At 43.5% G+C, this 15,171-nt stretch overlaps 1 protein-coding gene across 4 annotated transcripts in view; it reads right to left on the bottom strand.

Moving 5' to 3' along the window:
• BDKRB2 (bradykinin receptor B2) overlaps positions 1-14,222 on the bottom strand; it is a 425,511-nt gene extending 411,289 nt beyond the window's left edge. The window contains exon 1 of one of the 4 annotated variants that reach the window (XM_086937741.1): positions 14,092-14,222. In XM_086937741.1, the coding sequence (XP_086793867.1) occupies positions 14,092-14,157 (66 nt within the window). In that variant the 5' untranslated portion in view covers positions 14,158-14,222. The remainder of the gene's footprint in view (positions 1-14,091) is intronic. The other 3 variants (XM_086937740.1, XM_086937738.1, XM_086937739.1) reach the window with 3 other exon arrangements.
• Positions 14,223-15,171: the final 949 nt, after the last annotated feature.

The following is a 15,171-nucleotide window of genomic DNA, read 5'->3' as shown; positions in this document are numbered from 1 at the left end:
AATAATTGGTGGCCCACACAGTTGCCAATGCCTCACGCTCAATCAGAGAGTCGTTACGCTCCGCTTCAGTCAATGAACGTAAGGTAATGCAACTGTCCTCTCCTCCTTGCCATGTAGTTATGCCAGGACCGCACCAATTTCTACTGAACTTGCATCAACCGTGACAACCGTTCTAGCCCCATTGTGAAATGGCGCCCACACACCTGCATGCGCAATGTCACCCTTGACCACGGAGAAAGCTGTTTGCTGCTGCTCACCCCACTTGAACCTTTTCCCTTTCTTCAACAATTCTCTCACGGGTTCCGTCTTATGTGCAAAATCGTGCACGAATTTAGAGTAGTACACTACAAGCCCCATGAAGGATCTCAGTGTCTCCCTATCATGTGGCACTTGAGCATTCATTATGGCAGTAACCAAATTCGCCTTTGGCTTCACCCCTTCCCTTGTCACCAGAAATCCCAAGTATTCTACCTCTTGCATAAGGAATTCACATTTCTCCTTATGCAGGGTCAAGCCCACTTTACCAATACGAGTTTAAACCTCACTCCAGACCTGATTGTGCTCCCCAACATTCTCTCCAAACACCAAGATGTCATTGTGGAACACAACAGCCTTGTCCAGCCCTGAAAGTACTGTGGACATTAACTGCTGGAACACATTTGTGGTGGAGCACAACCCAAAGGGAAGTTGGTAGAACTGAAAAGTACCCTCATTCATAATGAAAGACGTGAGAAGTTTGGAGTGTTCGCTAAGTCTAACTTGATACTACTCACCCTTCAAGTCTAGTTTTGTGAAAACGTTAGCTCCAGACGACATGAGGATCAGTTCATGGATGTTAGGCAAAGGAAAATTGTCTATTATGACATTCTCATTCATGCTGCGTAAGTCAACACAGAATCGGAGTGATCCATCAGCCTTCTTCATGATATCAAAAGGAGACAACCACTCAGCCGCTTCAACCGGTTCTATCACTTTATACTCTACAAGTTGTTGAACTATGTCTTTCACCTTCCCCCTTGCTGACATGGGCACTCTTTTTGCGACATGTTTTACATGTACAGCGTTCTCAAATACTCTATTGTGCAACTCCAACAATTCCCTCACCCCCAATGCAGCCTCAACCATGACTTGATCCATTCCCAGCAGATTCACCATGACGTTCAGGTCATACTGATGAATCCAAACTAGAATGGGTGGGCCTTTCTTAGCCACATATATCTTCCCTAACGTGCACCTTCCTGCAAAGGGGATTTTTGCTGTCATAAACCGCACAAGACTTATGGAGGACCTCTGTTAGTCTTTTAGAATAACATCCAATGCTAACAAGTTCTACCTAGGCCACGCTGCATTAAATAACTTCTGTGGGATGATGGTATACAGTGAACCTGTGTCCACCATCAAGGATACTAAACAGCCGTTGATGTTAAACTCTGCTTTAGGGCGTGTCTTCCTCATTCCATCTTCTTCCACATGGCCAACGGTACCCTCTTCTTGAACAACTAAAACCCAGTGAGCTGTTCCTTCTTCTTCCAACACAGCTACTTTCTTCTCCAATTACTTACACATGCGTGCTAGATGCCCCTTCTTGCCACACTTGCGACAATCCTTGCCAACAACGTAGCACTGCTTGGAATCTGCCATATGGTAGCAGCTCCCGCATATAAGGCAATTACGAGCTCTAAATTTCTCTTGCGAATTTCCAAATCCTGTAGCATAACGGTTTCCGTTACTACCACTAACGGATGTTTGCCTTCTGTTCCTAACTACGTTGACACTTTGTCATCCCCAAGCAGTGCCACCTCATTTTCCTTGTTGTCAAGACTTGTAGTCTTCATCTCACGCATGAACCTTTCCGACTTCTCCACTATTTTTGCACTGGCTGTTGCATTTTTGAGAGTTGGATCTTTTTACTGTTGCACTGCACAATTAGCTGATCCCTGATCATCTCGTAAGTCATAGCACTAAATTGGCACTTAGCTGAGAGCTCTCTCAACCTTGCAACAAAATCTGCAATGGATGAATTTGAACGTTGTGGCTGCATATAGAATTTGTGACGTTGCATGACTACATTGACTTGCTTGGCAAACCTGGTTTGAAACCGTAAGACAGCTTCCTTGTAGACATCTTCCACTGCGCCTCCTTGAGCATTCCCAACAGGTGGCAGATATTTAAAAATGAGCTGTCCCTCCTTGCCCAATTACCCTAACAGCAAGGCTTTTTTCCTTATAGCTGGAAACCTTGCCCCATCCAATGCTAAGAGATAATTCTCAAAACAGACAATCCCATTCTCATCGCCAAAATTGTTATATTCAAGTTAATTACTTGAACACAGCTTCCTTCAACAGACAGATTTATTCAGACAGAGGTAAACCTCAAACCACAGTCTCACAAGGCACAGCTGGTCCACCAACTGTCAACCCATACCTTACAACCCCCTGACATCATTATGGAATGTGTAGACATCGTAAAGAGCTGCAGCCCCAGCCTAGCTGGAACTGCCTAAGTACATTACAACATGTACCAGGCACATTTTCCCTGCACTCGGCTTTAACAAATGATAGGTCTTCCAATTGTGCACTGCAGCAAGATAATCTCTCAACCTAGTAGCAGATATAAGAGCTTGGGTGTCAAATACAGATGATATGGGTATTGTCCACATAAGATAGTGCCTTGAAGGACCTAACCATCTGTGACAAGGGACCCAAACAGATGTCAATAATTAGTGGCGGTAAGGATGCACACTGGGTAACGACATAACGGATGGGACTTTATCCCATTTCAACCAACAGAGGTGCAGCAACTGAAAATGAAAATGATTAGACAGAAATAACTTAAACCACAATGTAATGTACACGTTTGTATGAGAAGTGACCCATCAGTATTAATTAGCATTGAGATACGTATTATTGGTCCATAAAAGCCTTTGGATAGATCACCTGTTCACAGCACACGGTCTAGTTGGCATGATGGCAAATGGCTATGTACTTTGCATGCAACTTGTGCTGACGTGTCATTGACGCTCCAGGTCAGCTCACAGCGCTTCGAAGTAGAGCTGGTGGAGATTTAGGTATAAGAGTAGGGGTCTAGTGTTGGAATGGCCATAGCCTTCCCCAAGACGGACGTCCGCAAAGTACACCAACCCTAATTGATGAAGTGCCTCAAATCAACAACAGTAAGTGACAAAGAGCAAATGCAAGCAGGGGAGACAGGTTCCTTAACCACACCTCTGTGATAAAACCTGCAGCTGCGTTCCTCACACTGTCCTAGCTGACATAGTGACAGTGCTCGTTAATATCATGAAATGGACGCTACACCAGGCAAAGTGCGCTTTAGCCTCTGTTTATAATCACACTGTCATGAAACCCCCTTTAGTCTCCTGGCCCTGGGTGATGACCTTGAATGACATTCATTCCTGAACCTGAAGACTCATCTTACTGGAAGACGGAGACAGCTGGTCTGCAGCGATATCTGTTTTAGATACGATTTAACTTGGTTAATGTTTTGGTCTCCGGTTATGAAGGTCTTAAATGTTTTATTTCTAAATACTTTAACATTATATACACAAAACTTTACATTGCACTAAGTAGTCAAGCAGCTAAAGAGTTAACAACACCCTACATAAACAGATCATTAGAGGAAAGAGAAGACTGAATGTCTGAAGTTTAGCTTTCAAATCAATCTGGTGCTGTCTAATTTCTCAGATAATTAAAAGAAGTTAATCGGTTATTACCAGTGCTTAATTTGTGCCGGTGCTTTCCGGTGCTTAGCACCGGCACTTATTTATCAGGGCCGGGTCTATAACTCGCCTCTGCACGTGAAATGGTATTGTGCCAAAGTAACTATAATTACCTTACTAACTCACGTAAAACCGTGGTGTTGTCTCTCGAGTCCCCTGTGAAGCGTTGTTCGCAAGTGAGAGCCATTAATAAAATGATTCCAAATGCAAATTTGTCTAACGCCCTTAGTTCATTGTTGCCGGTGGGCGGGACACTGATTGGACTAGATTTGCTTCTGCCTGGGGTAGGGGCTGTGCGGCAGCGGCAGCGTGCGTAGATCTTTTTTAAAAACACCACGCGTCCACGCCCCAGCACACACTCACTGCACGAGTCACCGGAAGTTCTGTCCGACGTCGAGGACAGGCAGCAGGCAGCACCAGAACTGTAGGTAGAAAAAACCAATGCTGTTTGCTAATAAACAGACTTACTTGGTATGAAGTGAAGTGAACCCAGTCCGAGGCCTGCTCTGAGGAATTATATTTCCGGCGCCGGGCACTGTGTCCCATTACAATGCTGGAAGGAGAAGGCTGGAGAACAGGCAGGGTCTTTTAACCTCTAACGTTTATTCATAAAAATGTATTGTTTTTCGTTACATTTTTCATCTCTCCACGGTGTGCATTGCAATATGGCAGCAGGCGCCAGTTGAAAATGTATTTCTATCCTAGCGTCGTCATCAAACCTTGTGGTTGTTTATGCATGCAGCGGTGCAGTTGTGGTCACTGGTTCCTGATGGCACATGGGGTACGGACCTGTTGAGCGGCGGGATATTCCATCTAGTTCTGCATGGCCTCTCTCACTTAGTTTGCGGGTGATGTTTATGTTGACTTTATTCATTGTGCATTGAGCTTGAGTGATGTTATCCACGTGGTCGGTGTTTGATTTGCTGGAATGGCCCGAGACCCTGGAGGCCCGTTCTGTGCAGAGTTAAGTCAGTGTGGCAGTACTGTGGTGACCAGATTCTTTAAATCTGTCGTGCTGTGGAACATGGGGGTGCGCAATAGTTGTAGATGTTCAGCATTTTCATCTCTTTTGCCAGTCAATCAGAGATCAGACTTTCAACACTAATCAAGGGTCAGGAAATCTTACCAGTGGATGAAACCTGCTCCGAAAACAAAATTTGAAATCAAGGAGAAAGCATGGTGTGTGTGAATACAAATTCATAACCATAAAAACAGAACGATTTTTGCTTAATTAAATCAGAGGAAACGCTTAGAATAATCACATAAGCTAAACATTGGCCCACTTAACTTCACTTGGGCAATCACAGACAGACATCTCTAAAAGGACGTGAAAAGCACAGAAGTGAATGACACTGCGTGGCACACGCCAGTGTGATGTAGTGATGCTTTCAGAAAAATAATGCTTGAGAGAGGACTGATACTAAATGAAGTCAGTCACAGCCATGAGTCTGTAACAGACTTCCAAGTTCCAACCCGACTACCCCAGTGAGTTAATGCTGCATAACAAGTGACTCGATGGAAAACAAATCTCATATTCCACATATTGTTCATATACAGTGCTGCTCCCCTCTGCCAACCAATACCTAATTTATAAAAGCATATTAAACAATATGGATTTAATTTTTCTTTCTGGATTCCTTACTTTTTCCACACGCTACTGGCCAGCGTGTGATCAAATGAAAGGGGCAGGAAGCAGCTTGGTTACCTCGGAGCAGAGGCTGGGTATGAGTAAATAGGGAACAGCCAGGCCTAGATGAAAGTGCTCTTCTCTTACTGCAGGGCTCACAGTGGAAAGTTTTATTTGTCAGGTAGTGAAGTCCTTCTGCTCTCATTGCGCAACCTTCGCCCAGTGGCACTGACACCCGCTCCATAGCCGCCAAGGTTTCAGATTCCTAAGAGTGTCATTCTCATAATTTCATTCAATTCAGTGCAATTATGAGTGTCGTTCCAATGACTAGGAATTACAACTTCTGGCGAGAAAAATCAAGCAATGAAGACGAGATAAACACACAAATATCAGGCCTTGCACAAAATTTGTGAATCAAGATTGTATGGATCATATGTTTTGCGCTGAATCAACACCCTTTATTAAAGCACCCGCTACATTATGCTCCCAAACATGGCATTACACGTCCATGATTGTTCAAGACCTTGAGCAATATTTGTAATTTTTAAGACAAGGTCATGCTAAAAATGTACTCTATTTATCTCTGGAGCAAAAATATTTCTCTAGTGTGCCTGCAACACAACCTTTCTATAATTCATTAGGCCTCCATTTCTTACTCCCAGAAGTCATTACATTGAAGTTTTATTTTTCAAGTTTGGGACCTCCTATCAAAACCTTACTACGAGGAAGGCTCCCTTGCTGCAATTTAGATTGGGTATTACATCTGACTTTTAGCAGTGCTAGTTGAGGATGTGGGTGAAGCCAATGGAATAAGGGGGTGGAGGCAGTGGAGGAAGTGGGTGGAGCCGGCAAAAAGTAGGTGTGGCCTCTGACAAACATTAGAGCACCTGCACTTCATATTTTACAAATTAAGCACTGGTTATTACAAGCTACTTCTGACGTCGCAGTGCCCAGGGAGCACAGAAGGCTACCCACGGCGTGAAAGAAGTTAGTTGACATAAGGTCAAACACGTCTGTACTAGTAGCGGTTTGTTAACTAAACTGACACCTACTTGGCTGAGATGTGTTAGGGACCAGTTCCAACTTCCCTCTTTAGCTCTGGGAATGAAGTCGGGCTGTATTCGGCACACCACATGGAGGGCAGCGCATTCCTGTCCAAAAGATAAAATCATTTATTTCACCGCTGGGGCGCTGCCTATGAACATGTCTGCCAAGAAGGCCCGGTCATATGAGACACCAGCAAATCCTGCCGATTTTGCCAGCAGTAGGTTGCGCTGTAGCTTTGTTTCACATTGTAAAGCCCAAAATGTAATGTTAAGTGAGCTAAAAAGGTAGGATCCGAAAATGAACTCACAAATGAACAGGGCCATCTGTCAGCTATGTAATGTATTTTCTTTATTTAAAGAGTTTTATATAGCGCGAACTTGACCCGAAGGGATCAGTCCCAGGTATATTGCATGCACAAAGGGCTGGCATTTAATGTTGCAATTATAGGCATTCACAGTGGGCTCTCCTCTCTCTTTCACACCTGTCAATGCTCACACTAGCCATGGGAGATAGCAGAGCTGTAGATGTGTATAAAGTCCTTGCAAATGTTACTCGCAAACATATTAATTCAATTAATTGCCATGGTAAGATATATCTTCCTTGGGAAATGCGGGGAGCTGATATGATCCCCCAATTCAGACTAAAAGGCAATGCCAACCTGAGTCTGGAGTAGTTTAAATACATGAGTGCCTCAGAAAAATCCAGCCGACAAGGCCCTAGAATGTCTCCGAAGAATATGAAGGACTGAGGCAGAGAGAACTTAAGGCTGAGTCCAACCTAAAGCTCTCTTATCACATGCATTTTTGCACACAAGTGTAACCATTTGAATAACACACAGCATATTGAACTGCATCTTGCTGGTATGCATTTATTGATAGGATTAGTTAAGCAGAATAACTTATTAGTAGGTATGCAAATGCTTTTTGTAAAGCTCAAACCCAGCCAGAAGGCAGCTGAGCGCTGTACACGGTAAAAGACAAGCATGGAGTCAACGGGTGTTAGGAGAGGTACTTGGGTTGTCTGAGGATAATCCAGTGTGATGGAATGGTCTTTATAGAGGTGGATCTTCAACTCTTTCCTAAAGTGGAGAAGCAATGTGGCTCTCCTGATGGATAAGTGATGCCCTTCCAGATTCTGGGTGCCTCGATGAAAAGGCCTGTTGCCCTTCTCTTTTTGCTCTTCTTAGACTGAAGTCTGAGGCAATCTTGGTAGTCGGAGCGATGTAAACCATCAGAGATGGTTAGCTTGTCTCCAATGTAAACAGGGGTTCTTGGTCACGTTGGCTTTGTAAATTATGCAGTTGTTTTTGAAGATCGTGCAGATCGGCAAGGGGAGCCATTGGAGTTCCATCATGAAGGGGTGATGTTTTCATATTTCTTCAGGCCGTGGATGAGATGTGAAGCAGCATATAGGAAGCCATTAAAGGGTGCCACTGTGAAGCCTGGGAGGCCATGGAGCAGGGCATTACCGCCATCCAGATGCAAGTGTTTGAGGGCTTGAACAGCAGCTCTGAAGTTACGCTTTAGAGGAAACTTCTGCTTTCTTTAGAAGAGAAAGATGGTACAAGGCCATTTTTAAATGAGTTTCTTGAGGGTGAGGCTCGTGTCTACGTTGAATTTAAGTGACTAAGCATTTGGTGAACGTTGGTATTTGAAACAATCAATGTTCATGTCATTGAACTAGGTTTGTACTGTTTCCTGATTGCTATTCTCGGAAAATAACAGGACTTCTGTCTTGGTTGGGCTGAGCTTCAGGTGCACGCTGGACATCCTGGTTGGACTGTTGTGCAGGCAGAGTTTGAGCCATTGGATTCCTTAAGCAGAGGAGACTTTCGAGTAGAATTGTGTACCATCAGCATATTGGTGAATCAGGATACTGTTATGTGTGAGCAGAGCACCAAGCTGCTTCTTGTACAGCTTGAAGTTGACACAAGGCAGTATGGTACTCTGTAGGACCACACAGGTGACAGATGCATTGGGGTCTAGAGTTGCCCAGTTAGTGGTAATTAGGTATGTTTAAAGAGCTTTTTTAAATATGGTTAGAATCAAGTGGCCTCTAAAAGCCAGCAAAATAGATTTCTAAAAGTTGGGCTTTGCCATCTGAATCCTTTGCTCTTTTGGGAGCTACAATGTTAAGCCGGGGTGCTAAGAAGGCCCTGATAAATCAAATTAAGAGTTGTTTGAGTGGATGTATTATAACGTAAATGTAACATATGCAGATGCAATAATGCAGTGTAAGGGGGTATGCATGGTGGAAACATGTCCCTTGTCTGGGGCCCAAACCAGATACATGGCTGATTTCTGAACTTTCAGAATGTTCAGCAAACATTGAACAGATTTAGAAAGGTGTCCAAGTCTAGCCATTAGTACAACTAGAGGCAAGCAATGTACATCTTCAAGTATACTTGGTTCACCATTAGGTAGAATGTGCCAAGCTTAAGGCCTGATTCTTCATGATGTGTAGAGAATGCAGCAATGAACTGTCAGAATGCAATATCAATACAAGATTATAAATGTAAATTGGACTTATTAGAATTACAATAGGTGCAAACATTTTCTAAAAAACTGTGTACAAAACGAAAGCATAAACCAATAACCCAAATGGCTTAAAATATACATGATTGTTTAACTAAACAAGGAAACACATTTGTGATAAAAGAGGAAAATGCACCCGAAAACAGTCTTTTTAAGGTATAATCGTTGATCGGAGCGCCTTTTGGTGACAGGTTGCTAATATAGCTGCAAGACTGAAAAAGTATCAGCTAGGAAATAATATAAGCTGGCTCTGCTAAAAAAAAAATGCTACCCTGGTTTGCACTCAGATCTGTCTGAAGCACTCTGGTGTTTTAGAAGGTCTGAGTCTTTAGGCAGTCCTTCAGCCTCAACCCATGGCTGGTGCCATTAAATAAATTTTTCTAGAACTTGGTATTTTTGCTGAGTAAAAAAGAAAAACTTACTTCCATTCTTTCTCAGGTGATTGCTAGCATAGTCTGGTGCTGCATTCCAAGGCTCTCAGCACAAAAATTATTTTTAATCTGGGCCACTAAACGTTGTAGTATTTGCGCAGCACGTGTCTTAGCATCAGTGCTGTATCTACCAACTTCCAGCTCCTCCTACAATCTGCATCAAACGAATAGTTCTAGAATTCTAGGAATTCCCATACTGGTGCCTCCATGAGGCCTCCAATTTTCAGCTGGCCACTTTACTGGCTAGAGGGGCTACTCCTTGACACTCCTCCTTCACAGGCCTTCAAGCTCTTTATCTCGAGTGAGGCGGTCTCATGTCTTTAAAGATGAGCAAGGGCTCCTACTGGTTTTAAAGATGGTGCCAGTGGACTAGCAGACCAGTGTGGAAGAAAGCTCTAGTCCTGCGCTGACTGTTCAGGGCACTTGACACTGGAACCATGCTTGAATTGGAGCTCCACCAAAGGTATCATCACAGTTCTAACACTAAATTGATGCAGGTTTCAAACCCCTTACCTAATGCATAGTTTGGCTGATCGAAGATACAACCCATCTTTTCCAGGAAAGTGGGCTCTATTAAATCTAATGAGATGCCCTTTCTGGTGCACATCACCTCCTGCCAAACATCCAATGCCCCCAAATGGGTATTGACAGCCTACACTATTTGCTCTCTGCACTTTTTTGTTCCTTCTGCTGTACTGTATGCTAGTTGGTTTACTATTTGCCTCTTTATGCACTAAGACTTCTCCCATCCTGATTCATCTAAGAGGTCTCTAATTCCTGAAATAATCAAACATTGTTCGTTTTGGTAAATCCCAAGAGAAAAGGCCCAAAACTGTTTTTTCTAGATTGCCAATTTAGATAAGAGAGCTGGAAAAGAAGGAATATCACATTATATACTTCAGAAACCAATCGAGAAGTATTACATGATTTACCTATGCTTCAGTGTTGGCAGGTAGGCAATGTTCTCCTTGAGTTACTTATTTGAAAATGTAATTGATGGTAAAATAGTGGTAAAATGTTTTAGTAACAAAATCTGACTTCCATTTTTGCACTTCGCGAGCTACATATAGCACTACGCGAACTGCGTAGTACACTGTTCGCACTGTGCAAGATGCCATTTTCAATGATTGCACATTGCGGACTAGCATCCGGCACTGTGCAATTATTGAAAATGGCATCTTGCACAGTGCGAGCTGTGGTTTTCTGCCGCTTGAGTAGATTTTAACTCGAGCTGCAGCTTTCTCAACGCGGACTAGTAGTTTCTCATTGCGAGCGATCGAGAGCATACGTGACCACTCACAATGAGAAACCTGACCTCCCCGCATTGAGAATCTTGCCAGGAGGTTTATTTTCCACGCTCGCGATCTGCAACTTGATGTTGCTGATCACGAACGAGGAAAAAGTCTTGTCGGGATGTAATTTTGCTTGCTCACAGTCGCCAACTTGACGTTGAGGACCGCGAGCAAGCAAAAAATGACCGCTGCACTACACTAACCTACTCGTGTTTGCACTGTGCTAATGCAGTTTGAGTAGTGCGAAGTGGGGCAAACTTCGCAAATTACGCGAGCAAAGCGTAGTGCTTTGCACAGGGTTAATTCTGACCTGATGTTGTGGGCTCTATGCAGCACGTGCACGAACATGTTGAACTACACTGAACTAACATACAATTTAATATATTTATCGCCACTCAAGTGCACGTTACTTGAATTCTCCTGGTGTAAAGTTTAAAATTCAGACTGTACATGAACTGTGTTCTGCATATGGTATGGGGAAACAAAGTGTCTCACACCCTCAACACTCTTTTTGGTGCTACACAAATAAATCGTATTGTTCTCTGCAGTCTCATATTTAGTTAGGGAAAAATGTGGAAAATATATAGTGTACTTTTGGGCAGGAAGATTATTCACACAGGTATTAGGTGACTTAAAGATTGCAATTGCATCACAAATGACTAATTGTTACCACCAGCTAATTAGCATACATGTATCACACTTAGCTGGTAAAATAAATTATTACAAATCTCGCATTAGGATTTGGCTTGTAAGCTGACTTGGGGAAGTTAGAAGGGTTTCCTGGTTTGGGATGAGACAGGCCAAGACTAACTCTTGTACCCTGTAAAGAGTATTCTATTAACTCTCCCTAGCCAAGAAAAGCACCATATATGTTTATGATGCAATGGTGCGAGCCATTGACATCTCTTAAAGGCAAGAGCTTTGAGAAGTATTCTACAGAGCCTGACAAGGTTGGTCCCTTTCTAAAGTGCCACCGTGAGCTAAAAATGATGCACAATAATGCTGGCCCTGAAAATTACTAGTGGCCGAGATGAATTTAGGCATTCCACCCTTCACTTGTTTATATTTCATAACATGTTCTTAAGGACATTATACCACACCACAACACTGATATGGGGCACTGTTGTTAAAGGGTGCCCTAAATTCCTTACTCTGAGTGTATGCCTGCTACTATATCTGCTGTTGCTCAGTGTTTCACTTTCACAACCTTTCAGCTGCTCCACAAACATTCAGGGTTGCAACTGGAAGAACATATTAATGTGAATGAGTCTACCTGGTAACCAAGAATGGAGGCATTGTTGAATGAAGGTAGCTGTCATAAAGCAAAAGATCTCTGAGTTTTGAGTGTTATCTGGAAAAAATGAGGGAGCTTGTCAGTTATCAAGTTCATGTCATTAAAGCAGTCTGAATAACATGCCAGATGGCTTGATCAGTGGCGGCTCCTCCGCAATGGCGGAGAAGCGTAGTCCCACTGCCTGGCGCAGAGCCAGCAAACGAAAAATAAAACAATGCTCTAGCATCATTTTATTTTTTGTTTGCCAGCTTATGCATGGAGGGGCGGGCATGGGAGGGTGGAGGAGTAGGAGTGCTTGTGCACTCCCTATATGCTCATGTGTGTTTGTTCGGCTGTCTCAGGCCGACCATAACACACATGCGCACTTAGGGTTCTCCAGCCTGGCTGCTGAAACGCCACAGACTCCCTAGTCTGAGCAGGGCATGTTTTCAGCCCGCTCAGACCAATCCCTGTGCTGCTCTTCAGCACGGAGATTGGCTGGGAATTTTTCCCAGGGGTTGCTGGGACCCAGGAAGAAAAGGAAAGGCGGTGCAACGCTGGAGGCGGCCGGTGGCTGAAGGTAAGTTTTTTAAATTATTATTAACCCGTCATTCCCTCCCGACCCCCCATCTGCGCTCACTCCCCCCCTCCCACCACCCTTTGCTACTGGAGCCCGCCACTGGGCTTGACACAGGTGGGTATTTTAAGCAGCACAGTTCAGAGTGTCCCCTGGTGCTCAGAACAGCCTTCTGAGTTTGTGAGCCTTCTTAGAAAGAGCAGAGCATGGTGTGAACCTATTTTCTGCTCCCATGGTTTCAATTGGGCAAACATGTTTCTGTAGAGCCACATTCAGGGCCATCTTTCAAAAAAAGCGAATAACACTTCTTTTGTAGATTAGAAAGACTTTGTGATGACTTTTCACTAGTTGTGCTATTTTCGCAACATAAATGGCTGTATAAAATTGAATGTGCTCTTTAACTGTGCATGCCATAGTTCATGTTATGGAGAACTTGTCTTTTTAAAGCCTGTTGTATACTCTGTTTCTCTTCAAGCGTGCCAAAAGGGAGTTTGAAAGTTGCATTCTTGCTTGGAAAGGGTCTGGCATTTTCTAAATGTGTTGGTTCCATAAAGTGTTTCAAATTCACGTAACTTTAGTGAAGCGTCGCCACCAACCATTACTCCTGCTGTGTAACTCATTCCAGCACTTTTGGAAACCACAGAGCACTGACGTAGCCTGTCTATTAAAGCCAGCCGAGGCTTTTATCTTCCCTCAAACCCTGGTGCCAGCATGGACCCATGCACCGCTATGTACATGATGAGCCCTCAGGGACCATCAGTGAGTCGAAAGCTACTTCCACTAATCTGTTGCTCAGCTGCGAGCGCCAGCGCGCGGGAGGGAACACCAAACACTCCTCGCGACTCAAACTTCCAAACAAACTGTGACGTCTTTGGCATCCTGGGCCGAGCCAGGACTCTCGAGCAACCTACAAGGAAGGACGAGAATAGGTATCCGCTTTTGCACAGCCCCGACTCCGTGCCAAAAACCGACTTTTAACAAAATAACGAACACGCAACTCTTCTAGAAACAACCTCGTTAACAGGACGTAACAACATTCCACAAGCGCAATTATCAGCGCCCTGGGACACCGCAGTTTGTAGCGCACAGCCTATACTTGCGGTAATATGATTATTGTTAGACATAATACTATTCATCTTCATCTTCTCATTATTATTATTAGAAATAATAACAAGAATAAAAGAACAAGGATAATAACGGTTGTAATAATTCGAAAACTACTACTAATAATACCAATGAAAATAGGTATTGATGATAGAAGACGTTACACACTTCAGCACGAGCTACTCCTGCTCCGCAAATAATCACAGTTCTTAAAAAGCTGGAAAAAAATCACAAATACAGTTATCACTATAGAACTTTCAAGCTCTTAGAGGCAATTTAAGTTCTAACGTCCTGTAGATAGGAGATTAGTAATTGTTATCAGTCATAATTGTCACCATATCTGCTACAGTTGTAGCCTTCTGTACAGTCTCACAGTCCAAACATTCAATATATTGCAGAAACCAACGTTTGTGGGACACGGCGCCTGTTGCTGGTTCTTTCCAGTAAACTCTGAGCCGGGAGAACCCTACCTTCTGCGGCAAGTGGCTGTCTCCAGGCAAGCGGGAGGAAGCGTGGACGCCTGTGTCTGGCAGCATGCGTGCACACACTCTGACTGCTGCCGAACTCTGAGTGAAAGAGGCTCAGCGCACTCCTCGACTGCTGACGTCACAGGCTCCTACGCCTTCTTTTTTTTTAGACTTTCTTGGGCGAGGCTTGGCAGCAACTCCTTATACGAAATGTCTGATACCTGACTGAACTCACACAAGAAGAAGGCAGCCCATGTGTTAAATTAGCTCGAATCTCAGTTATAGGGGGACAGCTCGTGCACACAGGACCCTGGTGGCAGTCAAAGTTCATGAACCTCTGGTGAAACAGGAAACATTCAAAACCGTAGGTTAGCGGAAATCTTTCCTTTGTCAGAGGGTGACACGATTAATAATAACAACTGTAGACTGGGAAATCTGGCTAGGTTCCGGACAGCTGCCTGGAGGCAGAATTCCTAATACTGCACAACAGACATTTTACATTTCTGAGTGCCCCAATCTAACCGATCTGTAGTTTCATACACTCCATAGCTAGTCTACAATTAGTGAGCAATAGAGCTAATTAAATTCAGTAGTCATTTACAATAATTTCTGTACATCTAAGCTTTACTTTATCCAGGCCACTCGATACATAACTCTAATAAGCCAGTTACGTTGATGGAGCGCATTGACCATATTTTACATAGAGGGGGCACACTTTCGGGTTGTCCGGTCTTGTCCCTGTTGAATATTTATTTTTTAATCTTACAAGAGCAATGGAGCACAGTGCACTATAGCACAGATCATGTGAAAATAGTACTCACATATAATTGGGAGGCAGGAAGCAAGGAAGACATTTGCTGGGTTTGAAAGAACATGTCTTGAAGTTCTCTTATTGAGATTAGGAGGGTTTCTGGAAACAGGTCAATTCTGGACATGCTTGGTGGTTAAAAGGCAATTGATGGGATGCTGTGGGTTGGTAAGGTATGTACAAAAAACAGGAGTATGAACCCATCAACCTATTGGGATTGGGGTATAAGATAGTGTATACAATACAGTATCCCAAAGGGTATGATTAAATAAAAC

The sequence above is a fragment of the Lissotriton vulgaris genome, chromosome 9 (genome assembly GCF_964263255.1).
Source record: "Lissotriton vulgaris chromosome 9, aLisVul1.2, whole genome shotgun sequence".
NCBI classification, from domain to species: Eukaryota; Metazoa; Chordata; class Amphibia; order Caudata; family Salamandridae; genus Lissotriton; species Lissotriton vulgaris.
Note: the sequence above shows the minus strand (reverse complement) of the source record. Positions and strands in the feature narration are given on the sequence as shown.